The 24444-nt window shown below is 44.8% G+C and overlaps 1 protein-coding gene across 1 annotated transcript in view; it reads left to right on the top strand.

Annotated features, from left to right (window-relative positions):
• LOC308117685 (ephrin-A5b-like) overlaps positions 1–24444 on the top strand; it is a 97490-nt gene that overhangs the window by 68025 nt on the left and 5021 nt on the right. Inside the window, exon 2 of the mRNA XM_080476733.1 lies at positions 15461–15753. Within this exon, the coding sequence (XP_080332859.1) occupies positions 15461–15753 (293 nt within the window). The remainder of the gene's footprint in view (positions 1–15460; positions 15754–24444) is intronic.

The raw sequence follows: 24444 nt of genomic DNA, 5'->3' as shown, positions 1-24444 counted from the left end.
TGTGTGTGTGTGTGTGTGTGTGTGTGTGTGTGTGTGTGTGTGTGTGTGTGTGTGTGTGTGTGTGTGTGTGTGTGTGTGTGTGTGTGTGTGTGTGTGTGTGTGTGTGTGTGTGTGTGTGTGAGAAAGCTCTGTGAGGCTTGTCATGGGCGGATGATTGAGTCCAGACGTTGCGGGTTCCTCTCCTCGCCCCCCTCCCGGCCTGCCCTCCTACCCGCGCTCTGGTTGTGCTGGGTTCAGTCTGTCAGGCCCGGGGCAGGCGGGTGGGGGTGGGGGGGGAGGCTCCCTGGGGTGCAGTAAAGTGATAGGGCTGCGCAGAGGGGGCTATGGATGGCCCCTGGAGAGGGGGGGGTCAGGGGTCAGAGTCTCGGCCCTGCAGAGCCAGGATCAGGGCCGTGTTAGTCAAACAGGCTTCAGGTGGTCTCGTCCATGTCACATCTGGATTTCTGTCCGCGGGTTTGCATTAATGTTCCCTCCGCGTCTTCATCTATTCCTCGATTTCTGACATTTTTCTGGTGACCACAATGTCTCTTCGACCCTTAATGGAGTCGAGGGAGGATAATAGCAATGTCAGCTACGCTCTTTTAAACAAAGTCAGAGGACCTTCGGCCACAATTGGAAGAAGGCACTTAACCTTCATGTTTTAGTCGGAGTGAAAGTCTTTTTCTTTATAACTGTAGGATGATATCATAGCTAATAGAGATGTTCCGAGCAACCTAGATTGAAAAGGGAGACTGTCAAAATGTTCCCATAATGGCTTCATTCATCATTAGGTGTTTTAAACTGTGTCCCCTGAAATACATTGTCTGTATTAAGGGCTCCTTTACATGACAACGTTTTCAAGTGAAAATGCGAAACCGTCAAAACGGAACTATTTGAAAAAGCTCTGGCTCCGTCTCCATGGAGTAAACACTTCTTCTGCACATGTGCGAGTCGATGGACAATAACAACAACCAGAGTATTCATGACTCCCAGTCCACGTTCTGTTGGGACCTGGTAGTTTTATAGTTGACGGTCACCGTGATAACAATCCAACTTGGTCATCTGTCCATAAGAATGTTTCAGTTCTTAATGTTCGGGTCTCCACACCTGCAGAAGCGCTCATTTACTCAGGCAGCACTGAAAACTGAATAGCAAACAGCGGCAGGGGAGAATGAAGAGAGAATTGTGCTGCACAGGGAAATAATTGTGTTGCGTCGTCACACACGCACACACACACACACACACACACGCACATGCACACACGCACACACACACACACGCACACAAAAATTGACTTCTTCAAAAGTAAGGAGGAAATCAGATGTGGGGAAAATTAAAGCTGCGGTGATGTCAAACTTCCCTTTGTGTGAGTGGATTTGTGATTACCTCCAGTACCTGTTTCACGCTCTTCTTTTTCCTCGTTGCCAACATCCTCATCAGTTTCCAAGCAATCACAACCGCTGCAAAGGAATTGATCAATTTTATGATAGAATCCGACAACAACTTTGTCAAACTCTTTATACGAGTATTGATTGAAGAATCGACTTTACATTTTAGACGGAATGTTTTTGTGATTATTTACATGTGAGGGAGTTTTGCTTGATTACCAAAAAGAGGCATATCTTCTTTTAAATGATCTATTTTAAAGTTGTCATGGATTTTGAGTAGCATATTGCAAAAAAATTTCAGGTGGTATGAAATTTTTTTTTAAATACTTTTATACATTTTAATTATTTTCTCATCATTCCTTGCATTTAAAAAAAAGTAAATGTTTTGATATATTTTATTTCTAAATAATTTTCAGGATTATCTGTGACTCAAAACACCCTCTTGTGTTACAAACTGGTTTTGCATGAATAACATATTTTTTTCACTTTCTACAAAGCCTTATTTTGGTTGTCACAATGACTACTGTTTCCTCATATTCTGCTGATTATTTCTGTTATTTTGATTAGTTTAAACTAAATCTATATTCCGTACCTTCAAATTGTTTTCTACAAAATCAGGCAATCATGTGAGAAGATTATATATTCACGTTGACCAATCAAATGAGGGATTAAATCCCCCTTTTAGATAATTTTCTGGAAGGCTCATTCATTTCTTTTTAGCACTGACAGAATATTTTGATAACCCCACTTCATCTAAATGATTTAATATGATGTAGAAGGGTTATGAAGGGGCAGGAATCCAGTTTCCTGAAGGAGGATAGGAATGTTTCAAGCCTTGTTCACCTTCCTATCCTCCTGAAGGAGGATAGGAAGGTGAACAAGGCTTGAAGCATTTCATGGGAAATTGAGTTTTTCCAGGAGACTTCTTTTTAAACTTTGCCTTCCATCCCTCAGCAGCTCCTAAGATGGACGAGATGGAGGTCAGAGCATCGCCTGGCTTTCAGACACTGACCAAACACTGGCTCTGCGGCTGAATAATGGGCTGTCGGTGACCCCTGACCTCAGCTCCGAGTCTAAGGTGTCAGATCGATATCGCCTGAGCACAGCGAGCGTCTCGTCTGATGGGGGAGATTGTCCGCTCTCAACTTACAGTATATACTACCTGATCGTCCTCAGAAATCTCAGTGCGAACGCATCACGATGGCGTGGAGCATCCCGACTGGTCCCCAGGCCTCTGCAGCAGGTGCTGATTGGACATGTGTCGGTATTTTAACAAGAAGCCGTGTGGCATTAGACGCGGTAGACGAGCGTTCGTGTCTCGTCTACTTTGTACTGCATGTACACACTGTCAGGTATGTTGAAAGCACAGACACTGTAGCTGGAACGTTGTTGTAAAGTGGTTCCCTGGCAACACCGGCAACCTTGTTTAGCTCAGAGGGGGTTAATGAGTCGCGCTGTCGGCCCCCCTCGGGGTTTTACACTGACTGAATGATGGAGACCTGCTGTGTGTCTGTGTGTAAGTGTGTGTGTTCTGACTGACACCAACCCTTCGCTGCTGTTGCTGCTTTGACCTCCATGACACCAGAATAGCTCCGTCAGTAATTAACCTGCCTCATTCAAATAAGACAGCAGGAGAAGCGCTCGTCTCAGTTTGTACGCCGTTAGAAATATTCATGCGAAAGGGTCACGTCTGTTCTCCTCTGCTTCCCATATTGACATCCTCGACCCCTGAGCAGGAGAAGATGGATGGACGGATGGGTCAGGTCACTCCAATAGAGTCGCTCAAGCGCTAATTATTTGCTGAACTTTGTGTGGAACAACACTTAATGGTTCCATTGAGAAAATTCCTCTCAATAGGAGCTTGAGTCTGACATCAGACGGACTTGGGAGGATCTGTTCGATTGACAAGACACTGACAAGAGGATATTTGATTGACCTGTAAACCATTTTCTTTACTCTGGAAGTGTAAATACAATTTATTTAATCAGATTAAGACACTGCTCATTCCAGTTCAGTTTCGATAGACATTGGAGGCAATCCCAGTTTACTATGGCAAAAGACAGGCAGGGCTCAACCAGAATATTTAACCAGAAGACAAACAGAAACACATTTACAGGTAATCTCCGTTTACACGACAGCAGTGGTCGGAGCCACTGGGAATACAGCATTTTTAAAACAGCGTCAAAGGTGGAATTATTCCAAAAAGCTTGGGCTCCATTGCTGTGTAAACGGGCAAAAAACGAGACTTTGGAAAATGTCTCGGGTCTTGTCTCCTTGTTGACGTTGGAAATGCTGCTGCTGCACATGTTCATCAAGGCCTTGGTAAATACTTCTTCTGCACATGTGCGAGTGGTTGGACAATTACAAAAATGGCAGCTTCCAGAGTGGCATGACTCCCATATTCTAGTTTTATAGTTGAGTCACTTGTAATAGCGTTGAATTTGTCGTCTATCCATATGAATGTTTGTGCATGCTCCCTTGTTAATGTTTGCTGCATGTTGTTCTGAGCTGTGTTTACAGTGTTTCTGCCATTGCCGTGGAAACGGACACCATTACCAAATCATTGGCGTGTAAACACAAAACTTTTCTGAAATGAAATTTCTGCGTACCTGGATACAGTTTTCAGAAGCCGAAATCAAGCCGCAGAATTAAAACAAACACACCTTCTGTAAGGTAACCCCGAATCTCGTTCTGTAGATTGACTCAGGCTTCATACATCTTCTCAAGAAGTCTTCTCCTTCTGGCAAACCAAACATACAACGGCAGTGTTTGTTTCAGTCCCAGGCTGCCCCCTGTCTGTGTGCAGAACTGCCCCGGGGCAACCAAATTCCCAAGGTGCTCGTGATGAAGACCCAGCACCTGGCAGGGTAGCTCAGTTTCCTGGGGTCTGAGAGAAAGACTGACAGTGTAAAGCACTGACAGACAACTAAACGAAAAACAGCTCTCTTTAGTTTGTCCACATCGTGATTCTGACAGAAATTTCAACTGCTTCATGGAATAGTTTACAATAATGACTCTGACGTCTTTTTTAAGCTCTCGGTTTGATTCCGTAATGGCTCTTTAGTTACGCACATGAAGGCATCTGCGTTCAAATCTGTGTTCAACACGGTCCCGGCGGATTTTTAAGGTCCGCACCGTGATATAAGATACATCGGTAAATGCTCTTCTAATGAGTTTATGAACTTGTACTTGTCTTAAAGAAAATTGCTAACACATGGCTAAAGACTGGCTACAGGGGCTGTTTGGGAACATTCTGCTGCGGAATATTCAGCCAGTAGAGGATTGTTGTGTTCATGGCTTCTCAACATGGAGATGAATCCACTTGTATTGTATTGGAAATGTGTTGTCGGTACAAAACGTCAGCATGCTAGCTTGAATAACAGGTTGTAAGCTGCTTGTTGGACTCTTGCTCCTGTGGTGAAGTTCTGACATTAGCGTTTTACTTCCAGTAGATGACAAAATCCAGACGTTTTTTATGGTATTAAGCTCATTTTGTAGACGAACCCAATAGCAAATGGACATTTCCTATTCGGTTTTCGTCAAGAGAGCCACAGTAATGCTAACTTCTAAACTAACAAGATAAAATAGTTTCTTGTTTACATCTGAGGGCGACATTTCTGGATCTAACATTAAAGAGTTTTTTTCCTCAGTCACACAGAAGGTGCAGCTTGATGTGATGAGACAAAGGGATGAATAAAGGAATAAACGGCACTTGGAGCCTGGCCGTCAGCCGGGCACGGTGCTGCCGCTGCCAAAGGACGAGTTAGCGATCGGCACCGTCAGGACCACCGGGGTCCATAAACACACCGTGCGCCCTCATTCATCCTGCCCCTGCTTCCTCTCGCTCCCCTCCAGCCTCTGTAGTATTCTTTAACAATCCGAGGTGCCTTCCCACAAGCGGCAATGTGTTTCCAATCTGAGGCCAATTATTCACCTCCCCTGGTTTTGTTCCCAGCAGGAGAAAAAAACAGAAACGGAGAAGTTTCTATACTTTACAGGCTTCAGTTTTCCCATCTCCGTGCTGTCACCGCCCAGCCGGACTTAACCCTCTGGCAGACACATTATGTGCTTAAATGTGTGTGTTTGTGACAGATGTGTGTGTATAATTAGGCCGGCTGAGTAATAATGGATTCAACTTCTCTGGCGGAAAGCTATGAATGATGGGACAGGTGGAAGGAGGGTGATGGAGACCTCAGCAAGCCCGAGGGCAACGGGACGGACAGACCCCATCTGGTGTCACGGAGGGCCAGAGCCAGAGCCCCATTAGGCTGTTTTAGTCTTTCAAAGCGCCGCCTGGAGGCCGCGAGGGGGAACTTCGGGCTTTGATTGCGTGCTGTGGAGGCTTGCGGGGGAGTAAATTGATGGACTTGATATAGAAGCAGCGTGAGGTCTGCAGTCTGTGGTTTATGTGTTTGCGTCTTTTAGCACAGGCGCTACCACCGGGTGTGTGTGTGTGTGTGTGTGTGTGTGTGTGTGTGTGTGTGTGTGTGTGTGTGTGTGTGTGTGTGTGTGTGTGTGTGTGTGTGTGTGTGTGTGTGTGTGTGTGTGTGTGTGTGAGGACAGGAGCCTCATGTGTTTCTGTGGGCTGAAAGCATCTCTTCTCTGCACTCTTTGTGGAATAACCCTGGGAAGCTGCCCCTCATCTGACCCGACTGTGTTCATGAGGAAAACAACGGGAGGGCTTTATCGCCTTCTCCTCCTCCTTTTTGTACCTTCTTTCGCTCTCTTGTTTTCTCCGCATTCTTCTACTATCTCATTTTCAGCACTTCCAGACGCTTTCTTTCCTGCGTTCTTTTGCAGTTTGCTCACTTCTTTCTTGTTCTTTTCCTCGCCTGTCTCTCTTTTTTTTTTAACCTTTCCCCTCATTGTTCTCACATTTATTATTCATTTGGAGCTCCAGACTCTTCTCTGGCATCGTTCGCTGCTCTCTACCAACTTGTGTTTGACCCTCGTCTCCTTCTCCTCTCATGTCTCCAATTGGCTTCTCTTCCTTTTCTCAAACAGACCTATTATCCTATTTATCAAGGTTTTGGTTTCACTACACATGCTGGAGGTTCACTCGAGTAGCTTTTTGGTACGTTAACCTCACTTTAATTGAAAAATGAGCAATTTGAATTAGGTCTTTACAGCTTGGGTGTCAATTTTTGCTGATAAGGGGCTAAAAGTTACTAAAGTCCATGCAAAAGTGATTTGAAAATATCAAAAACAATTGCTTCTCCCATAAGTAAAGCGCTGAAAGTGCTACAGGGATAATTACAGATTTCAACGGCAACTGTGATAAAGCTCTATTTAACAGGTTACTACAAAACTTTGATCACTTCATCTCATATAAATAACCAATAGTGCCTCAGCTATGTCAGTTACAAGAGAGCACTGTACTGTATTGCATGTAGTTATTTCAAAGTTTCATTTATACCGTCGTTACTGTCAAAATAGGCCTGCCAGACGTTCCTTTTCAGCCCGCAGCCACTTTTAATCAGGTTCAGAAACAGCTTTATTTATCCCTGAAGAGAAATTAGGTGGGCAAGAGCAAAAAGGGGAGCCGTTTTCAAAAAGCTGCTTTTCCGCTGTCACGTAAACCGATGGCCACAACGCAACAAAAGTTTTCCATTTTTACGCGAAAGCATCTGACCATTTGTGCTAATAAAATTCCGTCCATTCGTTTTTAAACCTAATTTATGAAAGTGGAATCAAGCATTTTCTCTGAACTGTTTATTTGACTTGCAACTATGCGACTGCGGGCGGGAGTGCGGCGCTCGCCACCCCGGGTTTGATTCCTCGCTCGTCTCCAAGTGCTTTTCCTGACTCGATCGCTCTCGTTTTGCCGGCTCATGATAGGTGAGTCCGGATGAAAAGGAGCACATGTGCGCAGTATAAAACAAAATGTAAACACATAAAGAATCGCACCCCCGATGTTTTTCCTGGCCGCACGGCGAGCGCCTGACACATCCTGTAGTCCGTAAATGTGGGGGGAATAAAACTGTAACGATTCATTTATGGGTCTGCAATTTCCCAAGAATTTCCCTCGGAACTTCCAGGAAAGATTTTTGTAATCTGGCATGGAGATTAGACCAAAGTTCCCTCGGCTTGAGTGAGTGTGAGTTGCGTTGCGGTTTAGAGGAAAATAGAGTTACACCGCTACTTTGATGATTCCAAGATTAAAAAAAAAGAAACTCCTTGATTTGGCGTCTCTCCTGGTTCTCGTCTTTTGGTTGTCTCGCCGTTCTCCACGATCCGAGTGTTTTCTCTCCGGACCGGAGAGGCTCTGCCTTCCTTCACCTGAGTGGCACAAACACAACAGACCCGGGATAAAGAAAGCAAACAAAGTGGGGGAGCCAGCTGAAAAGACGGATTAGACCTAGATGTGTGCTTTGTTAAGCGCTCCGGTTACTGATTCATTGATAAGCCCCTCTAACTAGCCGCGAGTAATTCAGCCAATCGGGGATCAATAATCCCCAAGACAAATAGATTTAGGATTGTGCTGCTTTTATTTGGTTAAAGGCTCATTATGACACTTTTATAACCAAACTCAACGGTTGATGGAGGTTTTTTTTTTTTTTCCTCTCTCTCTCTTTGTAAACATCAGGACCTCCTACTATCAAACCGTCTGATCCTTGATTGTCGCTCGCCGCCGCCGAACGACGGCAAAAGGAAAAGGAGTGATGGAATTGCCTCCATCAGCCCCGCGAGGGCTTAATGACTCTCTAAATAGCCTATAGCAGCAAAGCCGTTTAGACGACGAAATCAAGTGAATAAATCTGGCTTGTAATGAAAAGCAGGAAACCTGGATGCTGGAGAAGGTTTGTAGTAAAGGGGTGAAGGTTTGTTTCCCTCGCTGGGCGACGGCGGGAGCAGAGTTCAGAGCGAAGATCAACGGGAGGAAGAGGAGGGTTAAAGGACGAGCGCGGAGTTGCTCTTGTCAAACCGTCCCGTCTCGTGTTCAGCCTCTGGCTCCGATCAGCGTTTCACTTCTGCCACTCAAAAACTTCCTCTCCGCCTCCATCTGGCAAACATCTGGCTCTCCTCTCTCCTCGCCGCTCTCGCTGATCATTTTATCCTCCTTTTTTTTCTGCAAACTCCTACAATCCATATGCATCCTCCCTGTCGTGTTCCACCCAGAGCGGACCTTCAGTCCAATGTTTCCAAGAAGACGGTGCGTTTGCAAACCGACAGGAATGTGTGTTGATACCAGGTTTTTCACTGTGGAAATGGTGAAGGTATTTCCACCGTGACTGAGCCCACACTGACCGCCGCTTTGGTTTAAACGTGTAAATATTTTGAGGAGTTCAGCAGAAGCTGTTCACTCGCAAGATGTTGTGACAAATTAACACAAAGAGGTTTATTCAACCTGAAAAATGTTGAGTTGAATCAACAAAGAAAATCCCAAACGGATCATTAACGTGATAGAAACATCTGCGGTACACAGATCGTAAAGAAGTAATACAAATGTGATCAATCACGGTTGCGCCACACACAACAAGTCTTTCATTCTCTAAAGTTACGTCAGGTTGAGCAGACGATCGAGCCAGACAGGAAGTTGCCACACAAAATACCTCGTGAATCCAAGAAACTTCCAGATGAAAACGTCCTATTTCTCTTCAATGCTTCTGAATGCACCGTGACAGGCTACGTAAAGACAAATTCTGAAAGAAGTGTGATTTTGGTAAGTTTTACACTTTTTATTGGCAAAAACAAAGGGCCAAAAAAAAAAAATAATCAATCATTTTCTATAAAACCTGTTTTTCTTTTCAATAAGTGTCATCATAAAGTCTGAAAGTAACCTGCTGTGACATTGTCCTTGCTCTGTTCAACAGACACCATGTGTCACATATGAAGCAGCATCTGACACGCACACACACACACACACACACACACACACACACACACACACGCGCACACGCACACACACTGAGGAATGTGGCATGTGGATCGTCTCTCTTGTCACTTTATACCCTCCCCTGTGAGATCCGCTGGTTTATTTATTGCAAACTTTCCAGATGGCCTCCTGTAATATTTTACATTGTACCCTATAGTACTTTCTATTGATCTGTTATGGCTGCGAGGTTTGGACAGGGTTCAGACGGCCTCTCCGACACGACCCAAAGTTTTGAATGTGGCTCAGCAGCACTTGAAAAAGTTTGAGTATTGTCATGAGAGGCAACTCTGTACACTCGGTGTGGTTATCCTGATGACTAAAGTACATTTTCTTGCTCCACCATCTCTTATTATTGTATCATGTTGCTGACATAATGTCATACAGCGCTGTCAAATCATGATCTATGATGGTGTGAGTCTCTTGTGCGAACATGACACTGTGATGCTGCGGTTTTATTGGCTGGGTTACAAAAGCCCTGTATGCATAACTAGATTTAGCAAGAAAAAGGATCCTAATGCACCGAGCGCTGCAGCCTATTACCAAATGTTAATATTAATGTATCCTAGAATTCCATCCAACAAGATCATTAAAATAAAATGGAAGTATTGACATGATTTTATTATTTCGCGGTATTGTTTTAAAAGATTAATGAGGGAACGTCGGGGCAGAGCAGACTCTAGAAGTTTGTCTTACTGTGAGACTGCAAGTTTCACATCATGGTTTTAATTTTGGGGAAAGTGTAGTTGTGGTGCAGTGGTTAGCGCCCTTCCTCTCAGCCGAGGAGCTTTCTGTGTGTGTGTTGCTTGTCTCCTTTTACTTAGTCCAACAATCCATCCATCCATCCATCTTCTATACCGCTTAATCCTGTTCAGGGTCGCTGAGTTAACTATGACTGAGAGACGATACACTCTGGACAGATCACCAGTCCATCACAGAGACAGTCAATCACATTCACACCGAGATGCAACGTAGCATCACCGATTAACCTCACATGCATTGTTTTGGACTGAGGGAAGAAACCCACGCACAGAACATGCAAACTCCATGCAGAAAGGCCCGGAAGCGACACGCTAACGACTACACCACGGTCCTACACCGATCCAAAGGCATTCATTTTGGAGGTCTGGAAGTGACGCTCAAAGGTCTGTAGTTGTAAGCTATTCAGATTTTAGTCATTGAGCCAAAGTCTTTAGACGAAGCAGGACACACACACGGGAAAACATAAAGCTCTTGGTTCATCTGTCCATCCATCCATCCATCACTCTTCTTTCAGTTCCTCCATATTTTAGTCGTCTCCTGACAGCTTATAGATAAGAACCAACATTGCAGTACCACTGGTAACCATGATGGGCAGTGTTGAGTTTTAAAGCATATAATAAACGGCGGGAGTGTTTAAAGCGCGACGTCACAGATCATTGAAACCTGCAGCGCTGCTGATTATGCCCCTCTGTTAATATCAACACCGTTTCTGACTTCCTCTTCATTTAGTTTTTTCCCGTATTTGACCAGAATGTTGATTCAGAGCGCCCTCTGGTGGACTGATTGGCTCACACTCATTCCAATACTTTGCACCATGTATGGAAGCGTAAAGGCCATTTGAATGGCATTAATCTGTTTTCGTGCTTTTGCAGCACGTGAATGAATCTGTGGTTCTCATCATCAAACACAATCAAACGGAGCAAAATCAAACGTGTCAAAACTCCTCCAGCGAATATAAACAAAGCAGCAAACAATCATTGGTACATACGTGAAAAACATCATTTATGGCTTTTCTTGGCTTGTCTGATATATTTGTCATAAATAGAAGCGATCTTCTGCTTGACTGAAATAAAAACAAATCATCATCATCATCATCATCATCTCTCTGAGTGCGACTCCCTGAAACAACAGACTTTTTCTTTTGGTGAAACTTGGAAAAGAAAAGATTCTCTAAAGTTTCCATTATTCTTCAAACAGTTAATTTGCTCAAGCGCTTCACACCAGGAAAGTAACAATTGAACAAGCGTCGAGAATTCACAGCGTTGCGAGGAAGAATTTGAGAGACGCGCCAACTGAATTCTCAAGGCTACAAAGTTTGTTCTGGATAACTGCTGATAGTCTTTAAGGTAATTAACAGCATCTTCATCTTCATTTTCACTCGGCTTTCACTTTTTCCAGCGCAAGTAGCAACTGAAAAACAGCAACTGCACGTTCTCAGGGAATTCCTTCAAGGATTTAGTCCTTCACGTTTAATCCGTGTTGTTTGAGGGTGTATTAACTTTGTTTTTCCACCGATGCCTCTGGTTTTACTTACTCTGGTTTTATTTGCTCTGTTTTCTCACAGACCTCTTGTGGTATCCACTCATGCCGGCGGTTTTAGTTTTGTTTGCACAAGTTCTCAGATATCGATCGGGGAGTGATTTGCCCTCCAATACGCTGCAGCTGATGTGTTCGGTGTTGAAAGACTTCACATCACCAGAGAAGCTCGTCTTTTCATCGAAAGTTCCTCCATCTCGGACGTATTGTTTTTGATTTGTGATGATTGTTTGCGTTTATTTCCAGTTAAAGCACAACGGGAGAAAAACTGTAAAAAAAAAAAAAGCATTTCAAGTTTTAGCTGTTTTACCAACTGTGAAGCTGATTGTTAAGAAGGTTCATGAAACAGCTGACTTCAAATGATATATTTACATATTTGGTCAAGAGAGTTTTACATGTTTGTGGGTTTTACTTGTTATTTTTTGCTCCCAACTACAAATTAGGTTTGGAAAGTGTCTTGTTGGCATCATGAAAACGACTTTTTATTGATCAAAAGTTAAACTAGTGACTCTCATGTTTCTTTTTCCAGCTTCTTCTATGTTTAACGAGAGTTAACGTGTGGTAAAAGTAGAGTATACTCTTTTTTTTTTGTACTTTAAATAAACATTAGGTGGATCGTTTTTTCTGGATAAACAGATTGATGATATATATCTTTATTTCAACTGCGAACATCAAATAAGCATGTAAGTGTTTTACGTTTAATTTGGCTCGACGCAGGTTGATTCAACTATTTTATCAAGTTAAGAAAATTCTAAAACTTTGAGTTGATTATTTTCTCCGAAGCGACATGCTGCGCGTTATTAAATTCAGACGACTTCAAATATGTGTGTCATTAATTTTTCATATTCACCTTTAGCTTTGTTAAATTCCTATTTGATGTAAAAAAAAAAAAAAAGGGGGGGGGGGCTCAAATGTCGGTCCGATCGTCTGAAGTTTCATTGCTTGAATTAAACAGAAGCTGTGACCAGGAGGGGAAAAGTTGAAGTCTCCTTTACTGTGATCTTTATGGTTTTCCTCCAGAAAAATCTAGTTCCGCTTGTTAATTTTTACAGCGTGCTTATTGATGACTCCATATATCCTGGTCTGAGCAGGTCCGTTGTCACTTTGCGGACTTTTTCCTCCACCTTTCCCCCACAAAAGGCATTAGTCAGAAACTCTTAATCCCGGCTAATCTGAGCTTTTTTCTTCTCCCGGGTCACATTTAATTGACAGCGGCTGACACCTTCACCACCAAAAGCGAACGTCTGCAGCAGAGGACGGAGCAGGCCGTCCCTCGGTGCCTCTGGTGGAGGACGTGATAGCGTGGAGCCGGCTCTCCCCCTCCGTAGCCATAACACCAGCGGCCCACTCTGAAAGTGAGAGGAATGGGAGGCCTGCTGTGCCGCCCGGAGCCAAAGCACCCGGCTGGCGCTCGCAGATGAAAAATGGTTGAGAAAACAAGAGCTTTGATTTCACTTTTGGCCGTACTATAATTAGAGACAAAAAGATTAGAATGCGACCGACAATGCCACAAGACACCCACACGCCCCACTATCGCGGACACGTCCGCTCATTTGCAGGCCCTTCGCAAACCCGGTAGGACCGCCACTAATCCTGCAGCGCATTTACAATCCGTGTAACCACAACCCGATACCCCCAGCAGGCCCAGGCCGGCGCGCACGTCTTCCTTTATGCCGCTCGCGCATTCCGAATGTGAACGTGTCAGCGGTACCAACAGCTGCAGCCTCGGCCCCCGATCGCTCTCTTTCTCACCTGGCTCGCCGTCAGCTGATTGTTACTTCCAGGCGGAGCGTCTGATCTACGTCGGCCCAGTGAAAAGTCAAGAGTATCACCACCCCCCCCTCGACGGGTTCACCCATATCGGATCATCTGCCCGCTGCGTGCTCCAACACGGCCTCCCCTGACAGGCCCCCGTTGTGTCAATGAACAGAGGTGGAGTATTGAAGACATCCGCAGTATGTCAGTGATACTGAACCGCGGGCCATTAGCAGCTACAGACACACAAGCAGCCGGCTGTCCAAGCCTAATCTGTCTCCGCTAAAAGCCTCCCAAACGCAACCTTATACGGCGCCTATGGGAATACACGTTTCCAATCGCTCTCTTCGGCAACGAATACCTGACATATCTGACCGTCGCAACATTCTTCTCCCCTCCCCTGTCCACTTGGTTTACAGTAAACACCCAAATAGAAAAAAAAAAAAAAAAAACTCTCGGCCGTCTCCAGGCAAACCTTGAGAACGGGCCTCTTTTTCCCAGACCCGTAGATTCCACCGGGGGCTCTTCCATCAAGCTGTCATATCGGGCTAATGAAAATCTTATTCTACAGAGAGGATCCTCTTAAAGCTGCTAAAGGCACATGCTAACCAGGGGATTAGCCCTGTAACGCTCAGGGACTTTGATTTCAGCACTGGCGTAAGTCATCGCTGCTCAGCACTAACATTGATATATGGCTCAGGACTGACGAGAGGGCGGGGGGGGGGGGGCTCTTTCAAGTCCCGCATGAGGCTCAAGATGATTGAGACTGACGTGCTGATCGAAAACCGAAGCGTCCATAACCTGCATGCGTCTCCAAAGGTTGGACTTCAGCTCACTTCAACATTTTCCAAACTTGTTCCTCAGCTGCGGCCTCGTCCACACACACAGAGTGCCGTCTCTTGTCGGCACGTTTTTTTTTTTTTTAAAGAGCATTTATAACTCTTGAAGGGGACGAATCATCGCCGTGCGTGATGGCAGGAGACTCCCCAAACAAATCAACCAGTAACTTCCTACACACTCAAACAGCTGCTCCCGATGTACCCTTTAGCAACGCACCGCTTCGGGGAGATCTGAACTGAATGTTCAATGTGAGCACAACACGAAGCCGCAGCAGTGAGAGTGTGCATGCTCAGCGTAACATTAATTAGTGAATAAATCATTGGAAAGGTCAGGAACAGTGACGGCCGTCCAAATAATGCTCCTGCGGGACTGATCTTTGCATGTAAACAGGCAGAGCAAACATGTTAATAACCAGTACTGGAATAAGCAGTGATCCTGTTTGTGCTGACACGCAAAAACACCACAATCATTGTTGATTAGAAACACAATTAAGTCCAGTTTTTTTTTTTAAAGTGGTCACACGTGTGTTCTTTAGTCGTGTACGTTCGGCCCTAAAGCTGCTTGGTGGGATTCTCCTGGAAACTACTTTACCGTATTAGTGCCACATTGAGGACAAAATCTGAAGAGATGTTTTTTGTCTCTTGGGAATACACATAAAGAGGCATGACACTGACTCACAACTTCGATGGTAAAGTTGAATGATTAAGAGTCAAATCAAATATCATCTCCCTTCAAGATTCCATGACGCCTGCTGGTGAGGTAGAAGTGCAAAGTGTGTGTAGATGGACAAGCCAGAGAAATCTCGACCAACTAAATTTCCCAAAGGGCCAAATGAAAAATCCTCACTGCAATTGAGGGCCGAGACATAAATTGACTTGAGTTTTGCTCAATGATAATGATCTCTTCACTGAAAACAGTCTTTTACCACGATTCATGAGCGACTGTTGCTCTGCATCACTTCTTCTTACATAGTCTGGAAATGTCTGGTAATCATGGTTCTAAATTCAAAAAGTAAACAGCAACTTCAGCTTTTTCTTCTAATGTTTGCGTTCTAACATTCAGAGAAATGGACAGTTAATTAGACAAAATATCTTGTTTGGGGTCTGATAGGTCGGAGCCCGTTTGCCGGCTTCACAGTGGAGTATTGGTTGTATTGGTAAAGATGCTTTAAAAGATGGGTGGATGGTATCCAATCTATTTGAAAAACCCTGAGGCTTCACTTGCCCCAAGGCGATCAGAAACATCACATTCTGCTGAATCTTTCCTCTCCAACCCGAAACCTGCCTGGATATGTTGTTTCATCTGTTTCTTCCTCTCGTCCCTCTAGATTTTACCGCGGTGATTACCACATCGACGTGTGCATCAACGACTACCTGGACGTCTACTGTCCGCACTACATCAGCCCGGTGTCTGACGACCGGGCGGAGCGCTACGTCCTCTACATGGTGAACTACGACGGCTACAGCTCCTGCGACCACACCGCCAAGGGCTTCAAGCGCTGGGAGTGCAACAGGCCTCTGTCGCCCAACGGGCCGCTCAAGTTCTCCGAGAAGTTCCAGCTCTTCACCCCCTTCTCCCTCGGCTTCGAGTTCCGCCCAGGCAGAGAGTATTATTACATCTGTGAGTATATACCGTGACTTCTAACCACCTGCCTAATTTTGTGCAACGAAACCGAATGTTGTGGCACCTTCAGGGAAGTCCATGTCCGCAGCGGTTTGAGCCACAGGAGCTCAGTCCAGTCTGCACTCCGTTCTTTCTATGGACCAATGTTGAGAAAATTGAACAAAGTTTTGCGGTTACACTCGTATTGGTTGTCGTGTAAACGGGGCCCGAGTACTATACATCGTATCTACGAACACACATTTTTAATTCAGGTGCCATTTACAGCCCAGACTCGCGAAGTGAGGTCATAATACCTACATCTACCTCCAACAACATCTTCAGGTTAAAACGCAAAACTTTTCTTGTGTTCTGAGCGTCCATTAACACGACAACGGCGCTCGGAGCCGCTGAACAGGCTAAATCTCCATCTCGATGTTGACAGCAAAAACCCTGTGAACAAATATTTTTCTTGTTTGTGTGTTTTCCTGATAAAACGCTGGTATTTCTCAAAGTTGGAATCCCGGGACTGCTCCGTTTTTCTGTCAGTGCTGAAACTCGGGTCTACTATCAGCACCATCATGAAATGTTCAGAATATTATCAACCTCCAGGAATTTTCATCAGTTGAACAAAATCAACGTCATTTCACAAAACCGGGGGGGGGGGGGGGAAAGCAGCAGTGTTCATATTTTGTTTTGCAATTCTTTTTGACTGAGAGCCAAACCCAAAACACAAGCCGGAGGGAGTAAAACATCTCCGCCGTCGAGGTCTCGCCTGAAGAGCCTTTTGTTGCAGACCGGCTGAGCTCAGCTTTCCCTCCTCGTGAGAAGAGTCGAGGAAAACAAGCAGCCGGGAAGTCGTGTTTTCATAAGTGAAGTCAGCGCCCTGCAGGGCCAGGAGAGACGGGCTCAATGAGGCACAGTGCGAGACTCGAGGTATTTAGCTGACACGTTGCGGTCAGGCGAGGATTTTATCCGCATTAACAGGAAGTGGTAATCACAAAGGGGAAGAGGCAACAAAGGGGAGAATAAAGATAAGAGGAAGGGTGGAAAGTTTTTCCACAAGTTCCTCGCGGCCTTTTCTCAAACCGCTGCCTCCAAAAAAAAAAACTATAAATTCCTCTGATTGATTGTGAACTTGTCTGGTCACTTTAATCCACTTTATTATTAAGGATTAAGTCGCTGTGTCAGGAAAAAAGTCCAAATGAGTCTTAAATCAGTAAAAGTGTGGAGGGGACCTCAAAGGATGACGCGACATAAAGATTTTAATATATATTAAGAAAAAGAGTTAAGTGGAGGGTAAAGGTTTAATACAATTCCACATGTTGACGTATTCATTTATTGGAAGATTGTACAAAGTATACAAACAATTAGGCCCTGTTTACACGTTTTCAAGTGAAAATGGAAAACCTTTGTGGCATTTTGAGACTCTGTTTACACAACGACGGAGCTCTGAGCCACTGAAAACACAACTTTTTGAAAATGCTTCAACTCCGTCTCCATTGAAACGGGTGAAAACAACTTTTATGAAACGCTGCTGCTGCACATGAGCCGCCACAGCCGTAGTAAATACTTCTTCTGCACTTGTGCAAATAGATGGACAACAACAACAACAATGTTTGCCTCCGGAGGGTCATGACTCCCAGTCCGTATTCTCCTGGGACTAGCAACAGCACCCACTAGTGGGTGGGCAGAATCATTTTTGGGGATTCTGCCATTGCTGTGGAAACGGACATTGTTTTCAAAACATTGCCGGGCAAATGTGAAATCTTTCTGAAATTGAAATGCCTCAACGTTTTACCTTCATTTACACTATCTGATTTGATCATACCTGTCAAAGGGAACAAGTTCCCAGTTTTCCCCTCAGCACATACAGTACATTGGTGTTGAAGCAACAGGAAAATGTACAAAGTTGATAGAAAACTATCAAACCGTTAAAAATCTGATTTAAAAACATTGAATATTTGAGTCAACGTTTAGTTGATTGTGCAGCCATCATGCGTTAACCAAACGAAGAGCTTGAAGGATGTTGGGAAGTAAAAGTTCCTCTGTGACAACCATCTGTGCAACACAGATCTGTTCGGAGTTACGATATCCTGGTATGTTCCTGGAGGTGAATCCGTCACATGTTCAGGTCTCAAGTTCTCAGAGGAAGGGAGAAAACTCAAAGATCTGACGGATGACTCATGAATCTGAGTCAGCAAGACGGAGTCCATATGGCCTGAAGACTGCTTTCAGCCACGCGGACTGCTCCTCCGTCTTCCTCTCTTTCTGAAGATCAATCATCATAAACGTCCACCAGAGCCTGGCCGTCACTCACTTCAGAGCCAGCGCAACAAATCCACCACTTTTTCTCATCCACGTCCAAGGAGCGGCATCAACAAGGCTCTGGCACGGCCGTTCGGTAGACCGCAGTTCCCAAAACAATACGGGCGCAATTTACGAAACAGGGACTCAAGCAGACTTAAACAAGACATGGAGATCTAACAGGAACACGCAATTCATCATCATACAAAATACTGCAACCAAAATATACATTGAGGTTTTGGATGAGGGCCTGAAGGAGCTCCATTCACCATCGTTGAGGAAGTACAGACAGCTATCAAGGATCCGCAGTGTGGTCTTTAACCTGTGTCACGTGGATTTTAAACACACTCTCTCATTTCAGTGTTTCCAAGTTCATATAAAAGCACCATGAATGACTTCTTGTCTCAGTGTTTTTGGTAACTTGAGCAATTCTTTTCTGTTTCTTCCAACCGGACTGCGCTAAATCAACTCCAGTCACTGAAGCCGTGGCTCAAGAAGTCTGCTCAGCCCCGACGGAAGACACGCTCTCTGCGAATACTTTCAGTGACCCATCAATGTAAATCACGACACAAAGTCGTTCTGTCCATTTCGTGGCGTCTGTCACATTTTAAAACCTTTCTAAAACTGCATGGCATTATAGGACTGTGGTACTTCAAGGTGTTAATGATGTGGCAACGAGATTTCACAACTTTTCTCAAAAACTCCAATGAGAATTGTTTCACATTCGAAGACATTTTCACACAGTCGAAGTAAACTTTTGCTCAGTGGCAGCACTTCAGAAAAAAAGAAAAGCTGTTTCCACAGAAACATGGTGTTTTCAAAACGTTGCGTTTTCAGTGACTCCGAGCACCGCTGTCGTGTAAACGGACATTTTCACTTAAACGGTGAGTAAAGGCGGATGAACAGTAATCTCTATCTGGAATATAATCCTAACAGCTACATCAGAATAATAAACCCATATAGTTAGTTATTGCTCGTTACAGTCTATTCTAATGAATAAATAAAATCTTATCTTAATATTCTACCTTATTATCTCAGTATGGTTCGTTCACCTTCTATTATAGTAGTTACTTTAATACTGTACATCATCACTGTGATATCACACAGAATAAAATGCTTTTGGAAGCATCACTGTTAAATTAACGTGGGAGAATTAAAAGAAAATCTCCTTTAAAGACAACATTAATGTATTGTTTTGGATACTCACAGTGTAGCAGCACAAGCCAAGCAACACACAATAACTCACTGTTAAATTATAAGCAAAGAATTTACATATCTGGCAGAGACAGAGTGATATTAATTATATCTGGAGTGGTGTGGAAAGCACCTTCCTGTACCTCCTTTCAGCTTTGATATCGTGTTTCACCAGATCCACAACAAATGAGCTCGTGTCCTTTGCTTCTGGATGCCACTAAACTATAGTTCTGATGTTTCATTACTCATTACTGCAGCCAGACTATTTCCCCCTGGTTTGCTTACCAAAGTGGCTGAAAGTATATTTTAGTTTTAGCCAGAAAACTGGATGAAAAGTAAATTAAAATCAAGCATATTACATTTGATTCAGAGGAGGATGTTTAAGCTGAGAAACAGTGAACAATGCAACAGTTCTAACTTTCTAACTACTTTAATTAGTCTTTAATCCTTCAAATTGTTTTAAAGGATTCTTTAACATAGCTGTTAACTTTTGCTGAGCAGGTGGTGTGTATAAACTTTGTTAAACTATCCCTCTACTTTTGAAAAAGGTTGATGAGAATAAAGAAAACCTACAATGATCAAGAGGGAAAATCAAATAAGAATGTGTGTAAAGCTGAAAACACCTCCATGTGTTATTGATCACAAACTGCACCCTTCAGGTTGGATTGTTATAGAAATACTGATAAGGTTGCTGAGTGTATAATCAAGTTTCTGCGCGGCACAATTCAGTAGTTTGCTAGCTTTTGGGCAACACAATAACACTATTTAAAGCTTGTCGATCGAATGTTGTTTTCATAAGAGGTTTTTCCTATCCGTCCTCAAGCTCAAACCTTCACTTTTTTTTTTCTTGAAAGAACAAGCTACCATTTGTACTCGGGCTCTGTGAAGTCCAATCAAACCAAACACTAAACAAACTAAACAAACTAAACAACGACCATTTCGCTCTAAGCCTGTGTCGGCCCTCCAAATGAGCTTTAAAAACTGCGGACGCTGTTTACACGAGGGAAACGTTCCTGGTTGCTCAGTCTTGGTGTTTTCTTCTCCCAGCTCCAGTGACGCTGGCTGCGGGACAGTAGACTGTGTTTTATCAGCTGCTGCTATCAGGGTCAAATTGCATGTTGACAGTGTCTTGTTCGGAACCCTAACAATAGCTGATAGTGAATACCGGTGTTATACATATAGTGTGGTTTGAGAGTCTGTTAAGTGAGCATGTAAGTGACACATGGGGGTGGGGGGTGGGAGGTGGGAGGGTGGGGGTCATGGTTTGCTTGTCTCAGTGAAGACAGACACTTCTTTGTCCTCCTGCGTGGGGATCGTCATTCGCCCCAGGCGTATGAGGGGGTGAAGGAAGGCCGGGCGGGACCACGTCAAATGGATGACACCTGTGGCTGGCTCCAGGCCACCCCGTCTGGCAGACAGACTGACACCTCCGGGGAAAGCCGCCCTGGTGTGGGATCAGCACCGCAACCGGTCCTGGAGGGGCAAAGGTCACGGGGATGACGGCAGGGTCTGCGCTGCGAGCTTCTCCCCGGCCTCGGAGGGCGGCATGTTTTTCTAATAGAGCCGCGGTGCAGCGAGGGAAGCCTGATCCTAATCTCAGGGGATAGAAATCCAATTTTCAGAGGAGACAGTTGAGAGTCTGGCTCTCCCCGTGTGAGAGAGATGACTGTCTCCCTGCAAAGCCCCCGCGCTTCAAACCCCGGGTCCTGCTCTGTGCAGCCAGCGGAGATCTACATCGATAATGACATGAACCCCGGCGAGCGCAGTGTCTCGGCAGTTCCCCTTTAGCTTCTCGCGGCTGAGGCGGAGACAAAAGGCTTTGTCCCTGAGATAAAAACCAATCATCGCAAGAAAAACAACCAATCTCACTGTGTTTATATCAGGATTTCGCTTAATTCGCCCGGCGAAGGATGGCCTTGAACGGCAGCGCCGAGTCCAGACCGGTGCAGCGTCGCACAGGCTCGAAGCGTGTGATTGGGACGTTTGTCCCGTCATCCCTCCGCCACGGTGAGAGGGCGGCGGGATGGCACACCGGATGACCTGGCTAACACGGCGGTCTCGGGTTGCACGGCGGAGCTGAAGTTACAGTCATGGTGAAGCATGACAGTGTTGCTCGAGGATAGAAAACCCAGACTCTGACCTCAGTGGCAGACGTGAGAGACAGGAAGAGAGACAGTTGGGTAATTGCGTGTGTGCGTCGGAATCTGTGAAGGAGTCGGTGGGGGTGGGGGGGGGGGGGGGGGGGGGGGGTGGGGGGGGGTACAGTCGGGTGGTGGTGGAGGGGGGGGTGGGAAAGTGAGATGAGAGGAAGACACGATGACACAATGTCAGAAAAAGACGAGGCAGGGGAGTGAGGAATCGAGAAACAGAAGGAAGGGAAGAAACAAATCCGCGGCAGCTCTGCAAGTAGAACATTTTATGAAGTCTCTCCCTTTAAAACATCAAAAAAAAGAACACATCAAAGTTGCCTGCAACACGTAAAACAATGCGCTTGACAAGGTCTATTGATATACGACACCTCGGGGTGCACTACCAGGTCTATACCACGGTCATATACGAAGGAAAACAAGAGGTTTTTTGTTGTTTTTTTTTACATTTTATACCATGAAAAACAACTGCAGCTACTGTTACACTCCACTGTTTTCATAGCAAAGCTGCTTTGGTTTCCTCTGAGTCGAGGTCCTTCTCTGATTGGTCAGCAGGTTTGGCCTTTGTATCCGCTGAGAGTCAGAAACTGGCGCGTTCCGACGCAGATCTTTTACCCAAACTCCATCTTGGTAAGGCCTTTGCAAATCAAGCTGATTAGCTGGAAGATCTCACATCACTTACAGTTTGTCTTGGCTTCGCCTCAAAATGAAAGCGAAGGCCTAAATGTCGTGACAGCTGATAACTGCAGTGTCACGGTGCCGCCATTTAACATCTGCAGCCTGTTTGAATCCCAGTCAGTTTCGGCACCGAATGTAGTGTGAAGCGAACGCATGGTAGCCATGGCTACCTGCAGTTTTATGTGTCTTGGTGTGTGATTTAGTGATTGCAGTAAAAAGCAAAAATTGGTCTCTGTAAAAATCTATAAAACGGTCGTAGGAATTGTGCTTGTGCTAAAATGATGAATGACAGGTGATAAATCTTCCTACAGATGAACCAAGACAACATGAAGCCTCCAGTCTCTTGGAGAAAACTGAATTTTTTTTATTCTGTTTTAAAAAGAACGTAAATTTGCTTCTTTTGGATTTGCTAGTGGAACATGACACGAGTACTTTCGGCATTAAGCGCGCCAAAATTCTGTCACTACAGTGACAGAAAGGGACCGTTTACGCCTCCAAAAATGATTGTGCCGTTAAAGTGTCTGCAAAAAACTGGAGGTAAAGCAGGACGCTAACTGGGGAGAACAAACGCCACAGCTGCAGTTAATGGCTTTAGCAACATTTCAAAGGATTCTTTCTGGATTTGAAGGATTCTGGTTTAACTGGATATGCATTTCTAAATCAATATAATGCAGTTAATAATATATTTACATTAATTTAATCAGCAGTGAGCACCACCATCCAACTCTTCTTCCTTCAAAATTTGTCTTTCTGCCCTATATGGCATTAGATGGGGGGGGGGGGTCAAACATATTTTATTTCAGGGGCCACATACAGGCTAAATTTATCTTGAGTGGGCCAGGCTGATAAAATAGTGCCATATTAACTTTTACATTGAAGTTTACACATGATGAAAATGTTGACTTCTAGTGTGAAATACAGTGAAATGTCCTAAAACAAACTTCCCCTACAGCTGTTGTGTCCTGCATGTTTTCACAAACTCACCCTGACAGCGTGGCTTTGAGGCTAATGCTAGTTTGCTAGCTTTCATGTCAGCGCCACGATATCTCAGCTCGGCTCTCAGTTGCTTTGTGTCGACTCCTCTTTTGTTCTACAATCAGTGTTTATTTTAAATATTTTTACAATTTGCTTGATGATTTGCTCAGATTTTGACCCACGGGCCTCGTGTTTGACACCCTAGCACGACATCGTGTTTACCTTTCCAAAATCAGTGCTTCGCAACCTTTTGTCTTCTGGAGCCCCGTTGGGGGGGCCTCCCCGCTGACTCCCCCATTAAAATGTCATCCCTTCCCATCACGCTGTCCAAAACGTCACAGTGAAGCCTAATCCTGGTGGATACGTCAACTCTCAAACCAAGAGCACTCATAAGAAACCTGTGACCTCTCCGCGACCTCTTGGCGAGCCCTCCGAGGTGAACCTGAACACCAGGTGGGGAAGCATTCTCTGAGCATTCCGTGCAAGAGTTTATAAATGCAGACTTCAGTAGAGTCGCATAAAGTTAAGGGGACGATCGCCAAGAAAGCTGAGACCAAAGAATCAGGACATAAGAGGCCCGCTTGAGTTTGGCCGGTCCACTTCACTTCTGTTCCAGCCACAGTCGGGTTGTGAGGTAAGTTACTGGATACCCGCTGACACAGACAGAAGCGGCCGTGATTGACAACGTTCCGTCTCGTATATTCCCCTCTACGCCGCTTCACTTCCAATATTCCCCTCACGGTAAAGTGTAAAGACGATTTTTATCTCCTCGCACAGCCGTGCAGCATCTGATAAAGTGGCTTTTGAAATAGGAGCCCGAGTCGTCTTCAGCTGTGGAAAAAACTGACACGGTCGGCTTTTATCAGGAATCCACCGCCGGGCTGAAATCCCATCGCACCGAGCATCATCTGCAGCGTCCGCGGACAAATCCGCACACTGACGATGCAGTGAACGGTCACACATACGAGCTCAACACCCCCCCACCCCCCCCCCCCCCCCCCCAATAAGAAATATCCAGACACTTTCGAAGCCGTTGAGTTTGAACAGTTTGAGAGATCTGGCAGGCAGGAGACCCGACAGGTCACAACTCTCCTGAACACGTGTCAGAGACAGAAATAAGAAAAATCTATGCAGGATCCAGAAACTCCGAGGTATTAATGGGGGGGGGGGGGGGGGGAGTGCAAGTCATTCGTCACAGCTGGAGACACCATCAGTACTTTATTAGCACTGCATTACTTCAAATTAATTAGTTCTGTTGGATGTACAAAACAATCCCAGAAACCCTTATCCCCCCCTTACAAAAAAAAAAAACCATTGGAATACGTTCCTTTTACAATCAGGAAACAAAGGAAATGAGATTTTGTAGGTGAGCGTAACGTATGCCACACATCTGCAGAAGGAAGAGAATGAC

Source organism: Lipophrys pholis (genome assembly GCF_963383615.2).
Source record: "Lipophrys pholis genome assembly, chromosome: 12".
NCBI classification, from domain to species: domain Eukaryota; kingdom Metazoa; phylum Chordata; class Actinopteri; order Blenniiformes; family Blenniidae; genus Lipophrys; species Lipophrys pholis.
This window is presented reverse-complemented; position numbering and strand designations above follow the sequence as displayed.